Source organism: Ornithorhynchus anatinus, chromosome 3 (assembly GCF_004115215.2).
Source record: "Ornithorhynchus anatinus isolate Pmale09 chromosome 3, mOrnAna1.pri.v4, whole genome shotgun sequence".
NCBI lineage: Eukaryota > Metazoa > Chordata > Mammalia > Monotremata > Ornithorhynchidae > Ornithorhynchus > Ornithorhynchus anatinus.
In genome coordinates, this window is record NC_041730.1 from 49,282,177 (window position 1) to 49,305,513 (window position 23,337).

General features: G+C 44.2%; 1 protein-coding gene across 1 annotated transcript in view; it reads left to right on the top strand.

Annotated features, from left to right (window-relative positions):
* Positions 1-23,337, top strand: part of PLCE1 (phospholipase C epsilon 1) — a 363,948-nt gene that overhangs the window by 313,798 nt on the left and 26,813 nt on the right. The window contains 10 exon segments of the mRNA XM_029060510.2: positions 4,121-4,242; positions 7,310-7,352; positions 7,355-7,426; positions 12,754-12,885; positions 13,634-13,699; positions 13,702-13,764; positions 13,767-13,913; positions 18,996-19,159; positions 19,532-19,793; positions 20,311-20,429. Of these exon segments, the coding sequence (XP_028916343.1) occupies positions 4,121-4,242; positions 7,310-7,352; positions 7,355-7,426; positions 12,754-12,885; positions 13,634-13,699; positions 13,702-13,764; positions 13,767-13,913; positions 18,996-19,159; positions 19,532-19,793; positions 20,311-20,429 (1,190 nt within the window).

Below are 23,337 nucleotides of genomic sequence, written 5' to 3' on the forward strand. Positions count from 1 at the left end.
GTGCTGCAACCCCGTTGAAAACTGGGAGTCAGTTGCCAGAGAAAGAACAGCATGGTATACTGTGATGAAATGAAGAGGAGTTCTTTTTGTGGGTTGGTTTGTGGTAGGAGAACAGTGAAGTGAGATAGGAGAGGGCAAGTGATTGAGTGCTTTAAAGCCAATGGTAAGAAGTTATTTGATGCAGAGGTGGATGGGCAAACACTGGAGTTTCTTGAGGAATGAAGAAACATCCTGAATGTTTCTTTAGAAAAATGATCTGGGCAGCAGGGTAAAGTATGGACTGGATTCAGGAGAGACAGAAGGCTAAAAGATCAGCAAGGAGGCTGATACAGTAATCAGGGCAGGTTGGGATAAGTGACTGTATTGTGTAACATCATTACAGTTTGGATGGAAAGTAAAGGGAGGATTTTAGTTATGCTGTGAAGGTGGAACAGACAGGATTTAGTGATGGATTGAATATGTGGGCTGAATCAGAAAGAGGAGTCAAGAATAATGCCAAGTTATGGGCTTGTGAGACAGGAAAGATTGTGGTGCCATCCGCCGTGATGGGAAAGCATGGGGAGGACAGGGTTTGGGTGAGAAAGTAAGGAATTGTTTTGGACATGTAAAGATTGAAGTGAGGTGAGGACCTCCAAGTAGAGATGTCTTGAAGGCAGGAGAAAATGCGAGACTGCAGAGATGGAGAGAGATCAGGGCCAGAGATGTAGATTTGGGTGACATCCACATTGAGGTGGTAGTGGAAGCCATGGGAGTGAATGAGTTCTCTAAGGGAGTAGGTGTAAATGAAGACTAGAAAGGGACCCAGAACTGAACCTTGAGGGATCCCCACAGTTAGGGAGTGGAAAGCTGAGGAAGAGCCCTCAAACGAGACTGAGAATGAGAATCCAGAGAGATAAGAGGAGAACCAGGAGAGTAGTGTTAGTGAAGCCAGGTTTGGGTAATGTTTCCAGGAGAAGGGGGTGGTCGACCGTGTCCAAGGCAGCTGAGAGGTCGAGGAGGGTTAGGATGGAATAGAGGCTGTTGAATTTGACAAGGAAATAATTGGTGACATTTAATAGCGTGGTTTTTGTGGCGTGAAGGGGATGAAAGCCAGATTGGAGAGGGTCAAGGAGGGAATTGGAGGAGAGGAAGTTGAGACAGTGGTGTAGACAACTCACCAAATTTGGACAGGAATGGTAGGAGGGAAATGGACAATAACTGAAGGGAGCCATGGGGTCCAGGGAGGGAAAATGTGCTAAGAGATGTTTCAGAGAGATGATCCAGGCAGCAACATAGAGTATGGAGTAAGCTGGGGGAGGGGAGGAGGGGAAGAGATATGTAGGGGTAATGGGGGAAGGGAGCAAAGTTGGAGACAGGGAGATCAGGGAGTTGGCTGAATCAGAAGTCCAACTGTGATAATATGAAAACTTGTACTAGGCTACCAGCTTGTGCCTACAGTTTTATGGGTAGGTAGGAAGGGGCAAATCCAGGAAGCCTTTAGGAAGAATCAGCAGGATTTAGCAGTCAATTGGTTGTGAGAGCAGAGTGACAGTGAAAAATCAAGGATAACAAGGTTGCAAGCTTTGGGGACAGGAAGGAGAGTGAGGTCAGTGACAGAAATGGGAATGTTGTTGGAGCTGGTTTCAGGAGGGAAGAGGAGAAATTCAGTTTTGGACATGTTGTGTTTGAAGTGCCGGTGTGTGCCAGTGTGCCATCCAAGTGGGGATCTCCTGGAGGGAAGCAAATATGCAAGACTGAACAGCCAGGAAGAGGTCAGGGCTAGAGAGGTAGATTTGAAAGTCATTTGCATAAAGCTGGTAATTGAAGCCATTCAAGTGGATAAGTTCCCCAAGGGAGAAAGTGCAGAGGAAGAAGAAGAAATGACCCAGCACAGTTCTAGCACAGAGAAAGGATTATTTGAAAACAAAGCTGGGGATGTTGGATGGTGTAGGTCTGTCACACCATTCCTTCAAGCATCCTTTGCAGCCACTGTTACAGAAAGAATACTGGTTTGGATGGTGCATTAGCTGACCCAAATTGAAACTGCTTAGTTTCTTATCTTCTGTGAGCTCTTCTCGGGTGTGGAGATTAATTTAGCCCTAACAGATTTGATTGAAAAATAGAAATTTCCACTGGGGAAAAAAATACTCAGAATACATTAGGGAGATTTCACCATTGTCTATAGTTTTGGAAGCAGAATTCAGAAATTTACCCCAATAATTCAGAAGCCACACCAAGTGGACTGAACTTCCAGACTTTCAAATTAGCATGTGCCAAACCCCTAGAGTTTCTTCCAATAACTCTGGCCATAGTTATCACAAAACATGCCAGTCAATCCTGCAACTCAGTGTCCTCCAGTGCCACACTCAAAACTACCATCTAGGAAGAGTAAGAGAACTTGGGTGTTGTCAGCTCACTCACCCCAGTCCAAACCCCTTCCCATCTACCACTTCAGTCTCCCAGCATTGGAGATGCCCAATCTGCATTAAATAGTTCCAGAGAGTGGGGCAGGTTAGCAGCAGAAACAGGATGTGACTGGACCAAGGCTGATCTGAGTCTGTCAGCTGTGGAAGCCCACAATCCAAGAGTTATCCCCTGAGCCACAAACAGCAAGCCAAGGACTAGGTAATGACTAATGATGGAGACAATTTCAAGATTCCCCAGAGATTATTCTTCTCTGTTTCATCTCCTCTCCCAGGCTTCCCACTTTTTTCACCCAATGAAGAGCCTTGGGAAACACTTTACCTACCCACTTAATGGCCTGTCTGGACCATCTGAACATAACAGGCCCTCATGGGGAGTACCATATCCCCCCAGCCTCAGGGGTGACAGATGGAGATGAGGAAGATGGGAAAAGTTGAGTTGTCATGATGTGTGCAGGGATACCTCTTTGTGCATGCCTGGCTGCATTTTCCTGGCTGGAAACCTGTACCACAGCAGTGTGCCATTTCCTGTTACTTTTTGAGACTGACACCAGGGTCCCAGTGCCAACGACAGTTTGTGGTCAAAGTATGGCCAATTGGAGTTCCATGCTAGCATTCTCCAAGATAACTCCTGTAGTTTGCTGCCAACATTTCCTGACTCCTTAGATGTAGAAACCCCCAAAAAGCATGGATAGGGCTGGTCATTGAGGTTTGGAGGAATGCCATTTGCTCCAGTCCATTCCTGTAATAGTGACCGCTTTAAATTTTCAGGTCTCATGCACACACATTGCTCAGGCATGCTTTTTGTTACCATTGTTTATTTAGTTAGTTTCAAAAGCAACAGCACCTGTGATATAGCAGAGATACAGCAGAGTATCGATAGAACTAAGTAGCACGTAGCATTCCACATATGTGACCAAGAACAGTGCAGTCTGTTTGGCATAAATGAACCCTTACGAGATCCATGAACAACCAATTGTCCTTGATCTGGGTCTGTACTTATTCCTAACATAAACCAGAGTGACTTTCCTCTGGGTACTACTGTTGTTATTTTCTTTAACAGCTCCTCTTGAGTGTTTTCAGGCATGAGCACCCCATAGGTGAATTTCTCCATTGGTGCCAGAAGATAGAAGATAACTCTTGTTCTATACCCTGCAGCGGATGGGTAGTCGGGCAGGAGTGAAGGACACTGCAAAGTGCACACAAGGTTGTGGGGGTTGGATTGGGGGTTGCACACAAGGTTAGGGGGTTGCACACAAGGTTAGGGGGTTGCCCATCCTAACAATATGAACTTAGATCCTGGGAATCAAATCTATCCAGGATTTTTTTATCTATTAATTGTTTCTGCAGCTGCAGTGTTATTATTTATTAAGCTCTGCTTGTATGTTTACCACTGCCCCTTCCAAATCTAAAATAAGGTTACAGTTTTTATTTTTAAAAATCTGAGCTACAGATAACAGGTGTGTGTGTTTGGGTGTATATGTGTGTGTTTTTCTTGGGGGGAGGGAATGCTACACTATCCTTCTCACTCAAAGCTGCTGCTCCTGGCACTGTGATCTGCAAATGAGGGATGGCCCTGAAAACATTAGCCTTACATGTTGAAATGCTTCAACCAACACATCCTTTCTGGTGTGATTCTCCAAGCGTGCGGTCAGCATCATTCACAGATGTCTCTTAGTCCTTGAGGAGTTCTGTAAAGCCTGTGAACTCATTTTCAGACAATATTCTAGAAGACAGACCAGAGAATAAGCCACCCTGTGACAAGCTGCAGTTTGAATACAGTGAGGAGATCTCCAAGAGGATAAAGAAAACCAGCAGTTCCGCATCCCTCAAAGGAAAGGTAAGAAAATGTTTCTCTTGGGACACCTGCAAGGGAAACCTTCCAATGGCTCCACCTCCTCCCTCCATCCCCTTGACCTGAGTGGGTGGCCTGGCCCTGCAACCAAGGAGAAGTGGCCTGAAACCCTACCTATCTCCTTTACTATCTCAGTGGTCTGGCCAGCCCTTTAATTTGCCAGGCAGGGTTTGGCTTCCAGGCAACTGACTGCTTCAAAGAACAGAGTCCTGGGATAGTCTCCTCATGAATTCTGAAGAGGTTTGGGGATGCTGCACCCCAGACTTAGGTGAAGCTGAATGACCCAGGTCCTGCCCCAAACAACAGGTGACCATCTCTTAGGGAAAGTGAGATCTCTAGGTATCTACCTATTGAAGGCCCTTCCATCTGATCTGGGCCTGAAGATCTGAGGGCTATGCCATCCTTCCAGTATACCTCAAAGAGGCACCTGTGAGCCAACACCTTGGGCTTCTCCTGGCTACATTGCTGCCAGCACAAGCAGCCCTATCCCCCACTCCTCCCAACTCTGCTATCACCCTTCAGTACCATCCCACCAGAGGAAAGCAGCAGCCTTATTGGGTACCATGTGGTTGAGTGGGCCTTCCTGCCTCATGGATTTTTTTTATAGCCCCTGTTCAGGGCCGGGGAAGAAACAAGGAACCCAATGAAAAATCCTCTGTGGCGATTACCTACTAGTGAGAGACCCAAGACTCTTGCTAGGGGAGACCTGAAGAATTAGAAATGACCAAATGCTGAAACAGAATTATCTATGAAATAAATCATGCTATCAATAATAAAAGGATGCTGCCCTGGGATGTGTGCAAGAAAGTGAGGATGACTTAAATTCAGAAGCAAAGAGATGTACCCAAAGATAGAATACTGTAAACTTGTTTTCTATATTTTTTCTCAAAGATAATTCAAGGTCTGAGGAGCTTACATTATAGCCATGAAGAGATTATCAGTTCATATAATGACGATGGGTGTTAAAGTTGAGAAATAGAAGGACTGCATCCTGAAAATGAGTTCCAGGACCAAGTGACATTATCAGAACACTAAATGAAATAGCTAGGGCCACATAACTATACATGTTCTTCCAGGATACAGTGAGAACAAACTAAGAGTCTTTTCAGTCGCATGAACTACATTTGGGAGCTGCAACCTCTCACATTGAGGGTTGTGTTTGCATGGCTTTTTTCTCCTGTTCACGGAAGGATTCATGGGGACCAGATAATTCATCACCCAGAGTGGGGTGTCCTGGAATCCCATTGTCCCCAGAGGTAGTAAGCTCAGGTTGACAAAAGTGGTTTAATTTAATTTAGCTCATTTAAATTGACTTCCCAGAGATTTTCCTTGAGGAACCATCTCCCAAGGGAGTCAGTTACTGAAGGGCGATGTTTAAATTGACTAAAAAGTCTTAGAAACCAAAGCCTTCCCCGACTATACCCCACTGGCTGAGAATGACAAAGCTAAAATAGTAAGGTATTTATTAAGCTTTACTAAGCAGTGGGGGAAAGTACACAGGAGGAAATGAGATATGGTTCTGTCTCTTGGGGGCAGAGGTTAGAGAAAAAACGGAAGTGGAGGGGAGCAGAGGGTAGGAGTTGGGGCAGGGCAGGGAAAAACGTGAGAATAGAGAGAAAAAAGGGGAAGGGAAAAAGGAGAACTGAGAGGGGAAAATCCATTGCCTTCATCATCCTCAATCAGTACCACCCAGGCAGAAGGAACTGTGGTCATCACTGTCTGGGTCAGTTCAACCAGATACTGACACTATTGCCCTATAGGGAAATTTGTGTCAACCCTGGCATTTGCCAGACCTGAACTGGCTTTTCTTGGGATCTTACATGGAAAGCTTCCAGCAAAGCTGGAAATGTGCTGTATTGATTATACTAGAAACTCCTGGGATGGTTTACAGCAGCAGTGACAGCTGTTCAGCATTCTTTTCGTCTGCATCTTTCCACCTGCAGGTGTGTATCCCATCCTACCACCCTGGACCAAAGCAGGACCTCAAAGGTTCCCAACTAAGGCCCTTTTAATGGCTACAGGGCATTGCTGAAAATCATGAGAGATCAGTCTCACCTCGGCCATTGGCCTGCTATGCGGTGGGATTTCTTCGGCTCTCAACTGTAAAATGAGTTTGAGAGCTACTTTCTCTTCCTCTTAGATTGAGAGGAAAGACAGAAATTGTATCTGATCTAATTATCTTCTCTCCACTGCAATGCTTGGCTCATAGGCAACACTTAGTAGTGATAATAACTGTGGTATTTATTCAGTGTTAACTGTTTGCCAAGCTAGGTATAAAGCTCTGGGTAGACACAAGATAATCAGTTTGAACACAGTCCCTGTTCCACATGGGGCTCACAGTCTAATGGGGAGGGACAACTGGTATCCAATTCCCATTTTAGCAGATGAGGAGACTGAGGCCAGGGAGAAGTTAAGTGACTTACCCAAGGTAATAGCAGGCAATAAGCAGAGTCAGGATTAGAACCCTGGTCTCCTGACTCTGATGTCCAGGCTCTTTCCACAAAGCCACACTGCTGCTCTTCTGATAAGTACATAATTGTTATTCATTACAATAATAATGATGGTATTTGTTAAGCCCTTACTGTGTGCCAAGCACTGTTCTAAATGGTGGGGTAGACACAAGGTAATTAGGTTGTCCCACGTGGGACGCACTGTCTTAATCCCCATTTTACAGATGAGGTAACTGAGTCACAGAGAAGTGAAGTGCCTTGCCCCAAAGTCACACAGCTGACAAATGGAGGAGCTGGGATTAGAACCCATGACTTCTGACTCCCAAGCCCGCGCTCTTCCACTAAGCTACACTGCTTCTCTTCTGTTAAGTGCCATAATTGTTATTCATTATCACCATTATAAGAAGAAGCTCCCAATTTATTATCATTCCTTTTGAAGCTGGACATCTGGATTTCTTATTTGGGGTGCTCATTGCTTGCTGTTGAGAGAAGTATCGTAGGAAAGGAAATAATTGAATTAACAGAAAGTTTCAATCACAAAATGTTCATACCCTGTCAAGACCTACAGTGTAAAAACTGGATTTCAATTATTTAATCAATAGGTCTATGATATAGAGCTGGGTGAAGAATTTTATCTTCCACAAAATAAAAAGAAAGTCGGCAAATAGCACCTGAGCTTTCTGATCTTGTCATCTATTGCCAAGCTGTGAAATTTCCAGGTAAGAAGACTCAACCTTCTCTTGCTTATCCCATTCAGGGGTTGGCAAATCACACCATGCACTTAGCTTAATGTATTTGAAATAGAATTTACCCTCAATCTAGCACACAATTCTGACCTATTCACAGCTCTGCAGTTCCTCAGTTTGTCCTTTGCAACTTGCACCATTTTGAACTACTGAACATCCCCTTGTGGTCCCAATCCAGAGTTTCAGGATATCAGCCTCCCCTCAAAAGGATATCAGCTATTCGTTATCCCAAAAGCCTCAACATATATTATTCCTCTGAAACCTAGAACATTCGATTTACTGATAGACGTGTATCCACACAAGAACTTACCTCCCACTAAGCACTTGAAATATATGCCATATTATCATTATTATTGATTTGACTGTCAGGTCACCTAGAAATATAAGTTGTGCCTGAGCGAGGCAAAATAGGAGGTTGGAAAATATGTTACAGGACTTAGCTACCCTTCTTGTGTCTGCCCCATTATCTAGCTAATGAGAGGGAGATTTTAGCTTTCCATCAGCTGGATCCCCTTAACATGTCTGCTCTCTTGCCCACGTTTTTAGTTCTTCCCATACTAATTCTCTCCCTAGGTCTCACTCTCAACTCTCCGCCCTGTGACCTCTCACTGAAGTCCTTCTCCTTGCCAGAAATGCCTATGCCCTTCCTCAGTTCTGCCAAACTACACTCTGTTCTTCAAAGCTCTTCTAAAATGTCTCCTCCTCTAGGAGGCATTCCCTGATAAATTGCCCCAACTCCCCTGAGGTCCTGCCATTCCACCCATTGCCTAAGTGCTCTTCTCTTTATTTAGTCACCTGTGTCTATTATTCAAATTCATTTTCTCATTCTTAATTATGCTGTATTCATCAGTTTGTATCTACTGCCTCCCTCTCTAGATTGTAAACTCATTCAGAGCAGGGATCACTGCTTTCTCCTCGTCTCTGTCCCCCAAGCAATTATTTCAGAGCTCAAGACTTGTCTTGTCAATCAGCCTAGCAGGGATGGCCTGGGTGATACCCTGGATCACCTGTGCAGTTCGTCTCCTTCGCTTTTCTGCTTGAGATGCAGAGTATTGCTGGCAAAATCTAAATATCATGCTAACTTGGTCCACTTCAAGTTTATCCCTGCGTGCTTTAACTCTGCCTTCTCCTTTGTCCAGCAAAACTATTTCTCCACCCCATTGACACCAATGCCCATTGTTCTTGCCAGTTGTTCCAGGCATTTAACTCCCTCCTCAGGCCCCCTGTCCCCCCACCTCCTCCATCCCTTGCCCCTAATGACCTGGCCACCTTCTTAATTAAGAAAATTGACACCATCAGGTGTGAGCTCCCTAAACCATCATCTGGGTCCTCCTCAATCTCTCTTCCTTCTGGCCCCCGCTTCATCCTTCCAAGGGGTATCTCTAAAGATCTCCTGCCTTCTCTCAAAAGCCACCTCCTTTACCTGCACATCCAAACCCATTGCTTTGCATCTTATCAAAATTCTCATCCTCTCCCTTCTTTCCTCCCTAACAGCCATCTTCAACTATTTGCTCTCCAATGCCTTTTTTCTTCCCCATTATTTTCAAACATGCCCATGTGTCACCTACCCTAAAAAATGCTCCCTTGACCCCATGGCTCCTTTCAGTTAGTGCCTCATCTCCCACCTACTGTTCCTCTCCAAACTCTTTGAGCAAGTTGTCTATTCCTGCTATTTCAAATTCCTCTCCTCCAATTCTCTCCTTGACCCCCTCCAATCTGGGTCCCATCCCCTTCACTCCACAGGAACTGCCCTCTCAAAGGTTACCAGTGATTCCTTCTTACCAAATCCAGTGGCCTCTACTCCATCCTAATCCTCCTTGATCTCTCTGCTGCCTTTGACACTGTGGACCACCCCCTTCTTCTGGAAATGTTTTCCAACCTTGGCTTCACTGACTCTGTCCTTTTCTGATTCTCCTATTATCTCTCTGGCTGTTCATTCTCATTCTCCTTCTCAGGCTCCTCCTCTCATTCATTCATTCAATCATTCATTCATTCATTCAATCAATCATATTTATTGAGCGCTGTATTAAGCGCTTAGAAAGTACAATTTGGCAACAGAGAGAGACAATCACCAACCCAACAATAGTCTCATAGTCTATAAGTGGGGAGACAGACAACAAAACAAGTAGACACGCTTCAATCCTCTACCTCCCACCCGCTAAATGTGGGGGTCCCTTGAGGTTCAGTTCTGGGTCCCCTTCTATTCTCCAACTACATCAACTCCCTTAGAAAACTCATTCCCTCCCATGGCTTCAACTACTACCTTTCATTCATTCAATAGTATTTATTGAGCGCTTACTATGTGCAGAGCACTGTACTAAGTGCTTGGAATGTACAAATCGGCAACAGATAGAGACAGTCCCTGCCCATTGACAGGCTTACAGTCTAATCACTGTTCCTCAGTCTCATCTATATCATTCTCGCCAACAAGCCCAAGCATACGCCTACGTCCTTCGCTCGGTTCTGGACCTCCCTCCCCCTTCATATATAATAAACCACCACTCTCCCCACTTTCAAAGCCCTCCTAAAATAACTCTTCTAAGAGGCCTTTTTTTCAAGAGGCCTCATTTTCCCCATTTGACTCTCCTTTCTGCTTTACTGTGCACTTGGATCTGGACTCCTTAACCACTTGATATTCACCCCCTCCCCATTACATCTCCAGCCCTGATCTCTCTCCCTCTCTCCATTCTCGCATCTCCTCTTGCCTTCAAGATGTCTCTACTTGGATGTCCTCCCATCACTTCAAACTTAACATGTCCAAAAAAGAGCTCTTTATCTTCCCACCCAAACCCTGTCCTCCCCTGACTTTCCCATCACTATAGTTGGTACTACCATCCCTCCTGTTTCACAAGCCCGTAACCTTGGCTTTTCCTTCACTCCTCTCTGTCATTCAACCCAAATATACAATCCATCACTAAATTCTGTCAGTCCCACCTTCACAACATAACTAAAATCTGCCCTTTCCTCCCCAAACTGCTACCACCTTAATACAATCACTCATCTTATCCCACCTGGATTACTGTATCAGCCTCCTTGCTGACTGCCCAGCATCCTGTCTCTCCCCACTCAAGTTCATACTTCACTCTGCTACTCAGATCATTTTTCTACAAAAATGTTCAGGTCATGTCACCCCACTCCTAAAAAAACTCCAGTGGTTGCCCATCTACCTCCGCATCAAACAAAAGCTCCTCACCATTCTTTCCCCCTCCTACCTCACCTCGCTTCTTTCCTTCTAGAACCCTGCCCATGCACTTCACTCCTCTAGCGCTAACCTTCTTACTGTGCCTCAAACCCACCTGTCTTGTCCCCAACCCCTAGCCCACATCCTGCCTCTGACCTGGAACGCCCTCCCTCAAATCCAACAGACAATTACTCTCCCTCACTTCAAAGCCTTACTGAAGGCACATCTCCTCTAAGAGGCTTTCCCAGATTAAACTCCACCTTTTCTTATCTTCCACTACCTTCTACGTTACCCTGACTTGCTCCCTTTGCTCTTCATTCATTCATTCATTCAATAGTATTTATTGAGTGCTTACTATGTGCAGAGCACTATACTAATAGTTTGGAATGTACAATTCAGCAACAGATAGAGACAATCTCTGCCCAATGACAGGCTCACAGTCTAAACGGGGGAGACAGACAGCACCCCACCCCACCAGCCCCATAGCAGTTATGTACATTTCTGCAGTTTTATTTATTTGTATTGATGTCTGTCTCCCCACCTCTAGATTGTAAACTCGTTTTGGGGCAGGACTTTGTTATTGTTGTATTGTACTCTCCCAAGCACTTAGTACAGTGCTCTGCACACAGTAAGTGCTCAATAAATACTATTGAATGAATGAATGAATGAATTCCAACAAACATTCTTATCAAGAGACTCAGTTGTTATGTGTGTCTCCTTATGAACCCAGAAGTGTGCCCAGGGACACTGGTGACCCTGTGCTCCCCTCAAGTCCCACACCTGATTGTCCTAGTAGGAGTAAAAGGAGGAGGTAGAGCAAGAGTAGAATTAGTAACAGTAATAACCTAAGTAATAACCTATCTGCAGAACACTGTTCTAAGCACAGGGCAGAATTACACAGATGAAAATTAAACACTATCCTGCCTCCCAAGGGACTCACAGTCTGAGACTAAGAGCGGAGAATGGTGGGGGAAGGGGAGACTGACAATAAACACATAAAGAAGAGGAAGTGTTAAAACCCCAAAACAATGTGAGGGGCAAGCTGAAGGGCACTGTGGCTAGAGGAATGGAGTTTCAGGTTCCTTGTGGTCCATAGTCCAGGAATCCAAACTGTCAGAGCCAAAGCTCTAAACAGTGTCCTCTCCCTCTCTGAGTTGGAATAAGGGTCAGCAACATATGTTTGGGAGGCCTCTCCAGGTGCAGATACCCCTGCTGGGGTTTGGTTTCAGTAGGGGACGGATTCTATTCTCACACTGCTGCAGGTGCTGCTTTACCCTGCCCAGGATTGAAGAGAGGCAGTGCTGCCTCCAGGGATGTGGACAAGCTGGGGGTCAGCTGCTATCAGGAACTGGCTCAGAGACGGAAGCATGGTCCATGGATCCAAAATGTCAGTCCTACCTGCCTGCTATCAGTCAGCTAGGCTGCTTTCTGCCAGATTCAAGCCCCAAGCCAAATTTTCTACTGACAATCATTAGTTTTAAAATCCCCTTGCCCTATTACCTTTTATTTTGAAAAAATCTCTTGTCGATTACTCTGAGGGACAGGGAAAGCACAAATAGAGGAAATCCACAAATATTCCCCACACCTCACTGTGGACCAATCTCAATCTCCACCTCTTAAAAGCTATAATCAAAGCTGTCAGCAAGTTAGAAAATTTGTTCATTTTAGTTTCATCCCTTTTCTATCCTGTCTGATTGAGAGAAGGGTGATAATAAAACAGAGGCATTGACAAAGCACTGGTAGCAAGAAGGAGAAAAAAAAAGAGAAATTGGGTCTTGATGATCAGAATTTGACTGTAACTCTGTCTTGTTTTTTTAGATTGTAGAGATTATTGTTAGTGTAAAGCAATAAGCTTGAATATTCCATGTGACCATATGGTAGTCAAGACATACAGTTTCATTCTTCTGACCCAGCAGAGGTGAAACTCACATGGAAATTGTCCAGGGAAGCATTGTCAAGTCCTGCCCTGAATGCTTCTGAACCAGAAATGTTGGAGGGGTTTACAGACTCCAGCCTTGAGGCTGGCAGGGCCTCAAAACAAACTATGAGCAATGATGGAAAGTAGCATGTACCAGGATTTGTCATTTTTAGCTTATTTATTTTAACTTTGTGGGAATAGGTCTTTCAACTTTGAACCCATCTGGCTCCAGCAGAGGGAAGGAGAGGAAAAGCAGGAAGTCCATTTTTGGCAACAGCCCGAGCAGAACGGTCCCTGGGGAGACAGCAGCCCTCACCAAGGGGCCCAGCAAAGGTAGGGTGGGACATTATTTCCCAGGCCCAAAGGTTATGGGGTCACCACCACATACAGATCAGGTGGCTCAGAGCTGGAGAAAGAGAAGGAGAATAGTTCTTATTAAGTGCTTACTATGTGCGGAGCACTGTACTGAACACTGGGAGAGAGTATACAAGTGGGAAATAGATACAGGCCATGTTCCTTGAGATGCTCACAGTCGAAAAGTAAAAGTTGGGAAGAGGTCTGGAGTTGGACACTTCGAGAACATGGAACAATCAAACAGTTAAAGGGACAAAGACAAATACACAAAAACTGGAATCTTCTCTGGAATTTTTAAGGAGTAAGTTCATATTGACCACTTTAAATGAGGGTGAGGGCAAGAGTCAGGTGGCATGGACCCTATTTGGGATGAATGATTAAATGTTCAGAATATATCTTCTAGAGGGTCAATCTCTCCCTGTAAGTTCAGAAAGTGATGTTTGCCCCAGCTCAGAGGAGAAGTTTCTTTCAAACTGTTTGTCACTGGGATTCAAGCAGCTTTGCAGGTGGAGTTTAAATCTTCCAACACTAAAGTCAAGATTGGTTTCAGAGGGTAAAAACCCAAATTCTCTTTTACCATTTCATGTATTTGCCCAAATTACTGTATTAAATGAGAAGTCAATTAAGTGGACTAGATGGGAGGCTTCAGAGCATTATTCAGCTGGCCCTGAGAGATGAAGGGTTAGTGTCTAACATTTCTAAAGGGAAGCCTATCTTTGGATTTCAGGACCTATGGACTGTGTGCGCCCAACTGGGGAAGATCCAGGTTCTCCAACAACTTCTCTCAGTGCCCTCATAGGACACCCAAGTGCTACCATATCTCATCCCTGAATGAAAATGCTGCCAAGCGCCTGTGCCGAAGTATTCTCAGAAACTAATTCAGCACACTTCTTGTCAGCTCCTTCGAACGTATCCTGCCGCCACTCGGATTGACTCTTCAAATCCCCATCCTCTCCTATTCTGGCTACATGGGATCCAACTGGTCGCACTCAACTACCAAACGGATGGTAGGTAGCTCTGGGGTGAGTTGGGCAGAGGGCAGATCTGTGAGCTGGTGGTTCTCCAGAATGAAGTCAGTGCCTCTTCTTTCTTGACCTGCTTGACCAGAAGCTGAGTATAGAATCCCAAGGGAGAAAATGGGTCCACTGAATTGCATGTACTGGATGCTTGTGGTATTTTGAGGACCAGAGACCAGGAAAGTACCCTTAGAAATCATCTGTTACAGCCTTCAGGTTGGGCCACCCTGGTTCTCAGATTTTGGTGAGTGCTGGACAGAGGAATGGGAAAGGGAAAAAGGAAGATGAGGGTAGGACACCTCTTTTCTCAGGTCTCTTCCCAGCAGCTGGACTAAATTCAGGCATTTTTAGAAATGGAACGTGCAGTTCTGGTCTTGTTCTAAAAATGGCACCAGCAGTGCTCTGAAAGCTAAGTGCCTGAGCTGAGTGAAGTTCCTTTTTCCCAAAGAGTAAACATGTAATTGTGTTCCCAAATCCCACACCACCAGATGAAAGGAAACACTCCTTCACGTAGTAGGGGAACAGTTTAAGCATTTAAACTTCTTTTAGTACTGGAAGTTGTGCAGTTGGAAACATCCATGAGTTCCAAAGGGGACTCCATGGGTAGATGTGTGAATAAATTGCCCCGCTTGGTTACTGGAATGGAGGAGCAGCTAGAGTTAGAGGGAGGAGGGCTAGGGGATTGCTCATTTCTAACCATGAGAGTGGGTGTCCAAAAAGGGCAACCATCATTCGGGTTCTGTAGGCATCCTGGTGACCCTGCCGGCAACAGAATCCTGGAGCTGACCCAATAATGGCATTTGGAATGATCCGCGTAGTCTTATTTTGAATACCTCCTTTCATATGAAGTATTTCATAGGCATGACGTTTAGATTTATAGATGAACCTAAATTGGGTGGGGTTGTCAGCGCTTTAGAAGTCAAGACTAAAATTTAAACTGAATTGCACAAATGGGAACTAAGGTCCCAGGGCAAGTGCCAGGATGTTTTCTCTACTCTTACAGTTTCAAAAAAGCTTATCCTCATGCCTATTGACACCTTCTGAGAAGTCCAGAAGATTAGTGAGACATGATTTCTCTTTACAGAAACCATGTTGTCTTTTCCCCAATAGGTTGCTGATTTTTTAATGCTCACTAATCCTGCACATATTCCTGAATGCTAACAATTTGCCAGGAATAGAAGTGAATCTCACTAATGATAGTAAAAATTCTGGTATTTACTAAGACCTTACTATTTACCAAAGCACTAGGTTGACTAAGAATAATCAGATCAGACAGACACAGACCCTGACTCAGAAGGAGCATGTGACAAATGAAGAAACTGAGGTCCAGAGAGGTTAAACGACTTGCCCAAGGTCACCCAACAGACTGGTGGCAGAGCTAGAATTAGAACTCCATTCTCATAACTTCCTCTTCCATGCTCTTGCCACTAGGCTACACTGCCAGTCTATGATTGCTAGGTTCACTGGGGAATGACCAGCAGACAAACAAAGCCCCAATCAGAGAGGTAGTGGGAAAGTGAGTAGAAACTCACTCCCAAGATTCCCCCTCCCTGAGGGGGTGAGTTAATTGGATTAAGAAGCAGGAATTTAGCTGGTGACTCCAAGTTAAACCCAACCAATCACAGGAGAGCATTGAATCTGTGGGTGACAAGTGGGGATAAATCTCCTCTGAGCTTCCTACAACCAGGCTTGGGAGGGTGGACACCTGGCTGGTGTTCAGAGGTGCTTATTTGAGAGCCAAGAGGTGATGGTCATGGCCCAAGGTGTGGAGGAATTGGAGTTTCCATGGTGGGGCTCATGCCTGAAAGGCTAAAGCCAGAATGTTTTAGACCTGGAGACATCACTGGGAGTCTGAGTTCTGCTTCAGTGCCTGCGAGAGCTGTTTCCTCAAGAAGAAGGGTCAAGAAGTGTTACCATGGTAATCACTCAGTCTGCTGGTACAGTGACCATGTCTAACAACAGGCTGTACATTCTTCCCAGTAGGGCCAACTTCAGACATTCAGCCACTCAAGGTGAGGGGAGGCAAATGAGCCCCAAAGGTCTATCCAGCTGTTTCTTATTTAGCTGCATAATTACTACTGCCATTTTCAGAAAAAACAGTGTGAATAAATCCATTTTCTCCTAGGAATTTATAGGAATGGGAATTAGGTTTGGAGGAGTATTTTTCTTCAAACAGAACGTGTGGTAGTTTTATGATGGCTTATTGAAGGCATATCTCCTCCAAAAGGCCTTTCCTAATTTAGCCCTCATTTCCTCTTCTTCCACTTCCTTCTGTGTGACCCTGACTTTCTCCCTTTGTTCATCCTCCCAGCCCCCCAGCACTTATGTACACTTCCATAATTTATTTATTCATATTAATGTCTGTCTCCCCCTTTAGATTGTAAGCTAGTGTGGGCAGGGAATGTGTCTACCAACTGTGTTATATTGTTATATTTTCCCAAGTGCTTAGTTCAGTGGTCTGCGCACAGCCCGCACTCAATAAATATGATTGACTGATTGATGATGATTTTCAAATGACGATTGTGAAGCTTGGTTGAGGTGCTTGAGGCCGGAGAGTGAGTGGAAAATGTCTAATTTTATGCACAAATTAATGGTGGTCCTGGTTACTGCTACTGCTCCTTATTGGAATTACTCTCACTTGTAAAGCATTTTAGAATCATGATGTAGGGTGATACAATCACATATACTGATGCAGTGGAAAGAAGACTGACTGGTACACTTACATCGCAGGTGGCAAAAACTGGATGAAAACATATAAAAATGTTTTTTCCTTTGAACACATGTATTAAGTGGCATGTATTATGTGCTAAGCACTGTTCTAAGCTCTGGGGTAGAGATAAGATAAAAGATAATCAGGTAGGGATCCCACACTGGGCTCACAGTCTAAGGGGGAGGAAGAACAGGGAATTAATTGAATAAATCTCCATTTTATAGATGAGAAAACTAAAGCATAAGAAGTGAAGTGACTTGCCCAAGTCACACAGCAGGCAAGTGGTGGAGCCAGATTTAGAACCCAGATCCCCTGACAAAATGACATCTGGGCTCTTTCCACTAGGTCGTGCTGTGGAGAACAAAATTTCCATCCGGAAATATTGGGCTTTCCTATTCCTGCATAAACGTGGGTGGAAACTTGTTTTCAGAATAAACAGCTAAGTGGATCAATCAGGCTGAACTCTTTTTCTGGTTTGTTTGATCTTTTATAAAACTATTAAGAAAGTTGAAAAAACAAATAACTTAATCTCTTCATTTTGGCAATGCTTAAGGGAATTCAGTCTAATAGCGGGAATGCAATCAGAGATTCTAGTCTTGGAACCATCCCACCCAAATCTCAACTCCCAATCACACTTTCCTGTAACCAGAATCTCGTGTGTGTGTGTGTATAGTCTGTTAAGTGCTTACTATGTGACAGGCACTATACTAAGCACTGGGGTAGCTACAAGCTTGTCAGGTTGGGCACAATCCCAGTCCCACTTGGGGCTCAAAGTCTTCATCCCCATTTGACAAGATGAGGGAACTGAGGCATGGAGAGGTGAAGTGACTTGCCCAAAGTCACTCAGCAGACAAGTGGCAGAGCTGCAAGTAGCCCAGTGTAAATAAACAAGGAACCAGGAAAACTGTAGGAGTTTCTTACTGTGTATAAGTCTGCCTTTTTCCAGATTAACTAGTCACAGTAGCATCCTTTCCTGGGATGAATGAAGAGGACTTTGTTTGGTCTACTGAGAAACCATTACAGGGTATGAGGAATGTGAATTCCCCATCTTTCTCTCCCCACTCCCCCTCCCCCCAACAACAAAAAATAGTGAGGCCTGTTTCCCTGGTGAAAATTTTTTAATTTATTCAGAATGTCATTATTAAGAGAATTGAAGAGTACAGTATGTGGTTTTAGCCAGATGAGTAATCTAAGAAACCCTTACTGTGTGTGTCAAATTGAAAACTCTGATCTCTAGTTACCAATTAAGACGAGATCTTGTGTTGAGGATGGAGCTCGCCACACAATCAGTAATCATTTCAATTTACCAGGCAAAACCTGGAGTGGCACTGTTTATGGAAAAGAAATATGAACTAATGTGGGTTAATTATTAATGTGGAAAGGGGGAAGCCCAGCTTCATGGGCGGAGGAATCGACGAACAGTGGAGGTTCGGGGCCTGTGTAGCAATTTGATTGCCAAATTGTACTTTCAAAGCACTTAGTACAGTGCTCTGCACACAGTAAGTACTCAGTAAATTTGATTGAACGAATCTATCATTCTTAAAGGGACTCCCACTCCCCTGAAGTTCGGCCCATGGTTGGAGAGATTTTAGGAAGGGTGGCAGTTGATGAATGATGTTTTGACTTTTCTCTGAGGTTGCACAGCTCTCTTCTGCAAATTTTCTATCTTGATAAAAATTTAATGAGCGCCAGGCCTCATGAGCACCTCCATGACCCTTCATTCCTCTGATGGGGTGAGTCTTCCCTATTATCATTCCGATCTGGACTCCTCCTCCTCCGACAGCTTTTGGAATGCAATAATCCAACCTGTTCTGGGCTAGAAGCTGTGTTTCTCCAGGAAGATTCTGCTTCCAGTTCTATGTATACATCCATATTTATTTATATCGATGCCTGTTTACTTGTTTTGATGTGTATATATCTATAATTTATATTGATGCCTGTTTACTTGTTTTGATGTCTGTCTCCCCACTTCTAGACTGTAAGCCCAGTGTGGGCAGAGATTGTCTCTCTTTATTGCTGAAGTGTACTCTCCCAAGCGCTTAGAACCAGTGCACTGCACACAGTAAGTGCTCAATAAATATGGTTGAATGAATGAATGACTGGAGAAATCTTTGTACATATTTTCCATCGGAAAATTGTTCAAAGTTAGACGGTCTTAAATATGTACATTAATTGATTAGAAGAGCAATTAGCTCATTTTTCCACAAACATCGATAGCTCTGTGGGAGTCTTTCAGTCAATCAGTCAGTCATATTTATTGAGCACGTACTGTGTGCAGACCACTGTATTGAGCATTTGGGAAAGTTCAGTGTACAATATGTAAGTACAGTCTTTACCATGTTGGCTTTATTTTTTGTCTATAGATCTTCCCTTGCATTTAAATGCAGCAATGTTTGAAGCCAATGGGGGCTGTGGCTACGTTTTGAAGCCTCCTGTTCTCTGGGACAAGAACTGTCCAATGTACCAACAATTTTCTCCATTGGAACGAGATCTAGAAACTATGGAACCAGCAATATATTCTTTAATAGTAAGTGATGCAGTTAACATTAGGTTAACTAAGAATCAAAACTTTCTGAGTCCTCTAGACTTTTTAGATTTCAAGGCTTAAATCTTTTTTTTTAATGTCTTTCAAACATGTTGGGGTTCCAAAATTTCACTGAACTATTTGGTTGAAAAAAGGAAAAATTACCCTAGAAATGCAATGAATTTAATTGAGTTTTCCTACATTTAATCTATAATATATCTGTCTCCTAGCAATCCAAGTTAGATTCATGTTTATCAAACTTGGTTCCCTTGGGAGGATTGTTACTCATCATTGCAATCTGAAGTTGGGTTGATTTTGTTGGTAAGCTTTGTTTATTTTCTTATCGCTGATGATTTCTATCCCTTTTGGCTTCAGATCATCTCTGGACAGAATGTGTGTCCCAGTAACAGCACAGGCAATCCCTGCATTGAAGTGGATGTGCTGGGAATGCCCTTGGACAGCTGCCACTTCCGCACCAAGCCCATTCACCGAAACACCCTGAACCCCATGTGGAATGAACAGTTTCTCTTCCGAGTCCATTTTGAGGACCTTGTGTTTCTTCGTTTTGCAGTCGTTGAAAGCAACAGTTCAGCAGTTACTGCTCAAAGGATCATCCCCCTTCGAGTTCTCAAACGAGGTAGCAAAGGAGAAGTCCATTTGTTCAGCTTGTCCAGAAAGCAGTCCCCCTATAGGATCCGGGTGCCCAGGGACCCTGCTGTGGGACCTGAGGGAGGAGGAGAGGGTAGAGCTGTTGTGCTCACTCCTTGATGGGTCGATATGAGAAGAGGAGCAAATATGGCTCTTTGGACCTTGGGTTTCATGCATCAGGATGAATTAATATTTGTGAAAAGGAATCCCTTCAAATGAGCCAAATATTTCCAGGGTATGAATAGCTCATAGCAATGAAATTAAATGCTTTGAAAAGTGCATCCGCCTTTCCAGTCACTCAGATACCACTTAGTAAATTCCCCTTCTGAGTCCCTCAAGTCTTCTGGTGGCCCTCTGCCTCACAGGAAAGCCCTAGGGCTCTACCTTGCCACCTCCATGGGGCAGGCCATTACTGAGATCTTGGGAGTTTCTGCATTTGTGAAGATGGCTCTGAATGGGACCCAGTATCTACATGACCAGTTTCATCTAACAGTATGTTCTTTCAGGTTATCGACATCTTCAACTCCGAAATCTACATAATGAAGCCTTAGAAATCTCTAGCTTGTTCATTTACAGCAGGAGGATGGAAGAAAACTCCACTGGCAACACTCTCCCAGCCTCATTGGTAATTCAATTCCGGTGTTAATATTTGGATATGTATTCACAGGAAGAGCACCACACAAGTGACCTGCATGGGGACACTTTTAGCAGCTCTACCCTACACACACCCATGGCTTCAACCTCTTGGCTCCACCCATAGTCCAGGGGACTATGCAGGCCTTTGCCCTGAGAATTCAGTGCCTATGTCTCCAAAGGCAGTTTCAGGGAAGCCTATCACAAGTTCTCCACATATCTGTTAGGGCCCAGTTAGGATCATTTACAAAATCTCACTGACCTTGGATTAGTCTGTACCCGTCTCTGACTTTGATGTACTTGGCCAGCACTCCTGAAATAAGCCTCAGTAAATTCCATATTGTCAAATCTGGCAGCTTTTTAATCTGAGTTAATTTTTGAAAGTCTCCAAGAATACATGGGGGTCATCCTCAACTGGACTAGTGGCTTGGGAAACAGACAACTAAATGATACCATCCCTGCTCCAGTGGGGCTAACTGTGTAGAGGGAAAGAAAGATAAGTCGATAATCAGACATAAAGAGAGAGAGAATTGCTATAATTGCTTAACATACAATTGAGTAAGTACATTAATAATAAATAAATAAGTACTTGATGGTGTCATGGAACCTGTCTCACAAGCCTGTAACTTGGGTGTTAGCCTTGACTCCTCTCTCTCAATCAATCCACATATTCAATACATCACTAAATCCTGTTGGTGCCACTTTCACAACATTGTTAAAGTGCAGCTTTTCTTATTAATCCAAATTGCTACCACGATAATACAGTCACTCATCCTATTCTGCCTGGATTACTGCATCATCCGCCATGCTTACCTCCCAGCCTCCTGTCTTTCCCCACTTGAGTCCATACTTCAGTCTGCTGCTCAGATCATTTTTCTACAAAAACATTCAGGACATGTCTCCCCACTCCTCAGAAGAATCCAGTGGTTGCCCACCACCTCTGCATCACAAAGAAACTCCTCACCATTGATTTTAAAGCATTCAGTCACTTTGTCTCCTTCTACCTCACCTCACTAATCTCTTACTACAACCCAGCCCACACACTTCACTCCTCTAACATTAACCTTCGTACTGTGTCTTGATCTTGTCTGTCTCACTGCTGACCCCTCGCCTACATCCTGCCTCTGGCCTGGAATGCCATCCCTCCTCAAATCTGACAGACAATTTCTCTCCCCTCCCTTCAAAGCCTTATTGAAGACATATTTCTTCCAAGATACCTTCCCTAACTAAGCCCCCTTTCCTCTTCTCCAACTCCTTTCTATATCTTCCTGACTCCCTCCCTTTGTTCATCCTCTCTACCAGCTCCACAGCACTTAGAAACATATCTGTAATTTATTTTCTTATATTAATGTCTGTCTCCCCACCCCCGCAGACGGTAAGTTAGTTGTGGACAGGAAATGTGTTTATTGTTGTACTGCACTCTCCCAAGTGCTTTGTACAGTGCTCTGCATAAGGTAAGGACTCAACAAATATGATTGAATGAATGAATAAATGAACATGGAAAATGGATGGTTAATTAGGCTTCCTGAAAGATGTGCCTTTCTGGGAGGGCTCTGAAGGAGAGGAAAGATGATTGACAGATCAGAGAGGGGGAAGCATTGAAGGCAAGGGAAAGGGTGTGAGGAATAAGCTTGAGTCAGGAGAACTGAGGGAGAGTGAAGTTAGAAAGTAAGTTTAGGGGAGTATGCTTGCAAGCTGGGCTGTAGGTGGGGAAGAAAACTAAGATGGCAGCTTTGATACAAATAATCTGGAAGTTATTTCAGATTCAAGCCCCAAGGAATAGTCACAGATTTTTGAGGATGGAATTGTCTGCCCCAGTCAACTTTTTGGGAAGATTGATCTGAGCAACTTAACATAGAATAGCTATTGGAGAAGTCACTTGAACAGTCAGAGCCATGAAAAACAGTAAAGCCTTTGGACCCAAAAGATGTCCACAGAAATCTGGAGCATGGGCCTGGGAGAGGTAGAAGATGGGAAGTGGGGAGAAAGACTTGGGGGTGCTCATTCCTGATGGTTTTAAGTTTGTCAGTGAAGGTTTGGTAAGTTAATCAATTGATCAATCAATAGTATTTATAGAACACGTATTGTATGCGGAGCGCTGTACTAAGCATTTGGGAAAGTACAATGAAATAGAGTTGGTAGACACAATCCTTCCCCACCAGATTTACTCCTCCTCCTTCTCCTCATATTCATCATCCACGTGTGTCTGCTCTGTGCAGAGTACTGTGCTGGATGTCTTCTGGGTGCTGACCACTTACTGGGTGCCTCCTGAATACACTATGTTAGCAGCTGCATAGCCAAGGAACAGTTAGGAGAAGAGGGAGACAGTGACCCAGTGTAGCCATCATCATGCCACATGGGATCCCCTCTATGCTGACACAGTACAAGAAGGGGAGGAAAGTGCTCCCCAGTCAGGAAGAGGCATCTGTAGGTGGAGTATCTAGCCCAAACCCTGATATTTTGGGTGGATGAAGGGCTCCTGATATGCTGCAGGAGTGAGCACTCTGGGCTACCCCAGAACTAGGGTTGTTCACTTGACCCCAGGTTGACTTTGCAGTGAGTTCCAAGTTCCAAAACTGAGAGTCCCCTCCCCACATCCCCTCTTTGTTGGTTTCTAATTCCCAGTCATTCCTAGATCCTAGAGTGCAGACCTGAGGGTGACCATGTTCTACAAACTCAAACCAAGATGCACTCCAAGTTCCAGTTGAGAAACGGCCTGACCTCAACCTGGCAGATCTCCCAAGACACAAAGAAAGAAGGCCACTTTCCCAAGATTTATATGAATATTGTTAGTTTGACTGATTTCAGAACATATTTCAATCAAGATATTAGGGTCTAATACACTTAAAATAGTGGAAAATATTTCCCCGAGACTGTCTTTGCGTAGAGCAAAACAAATG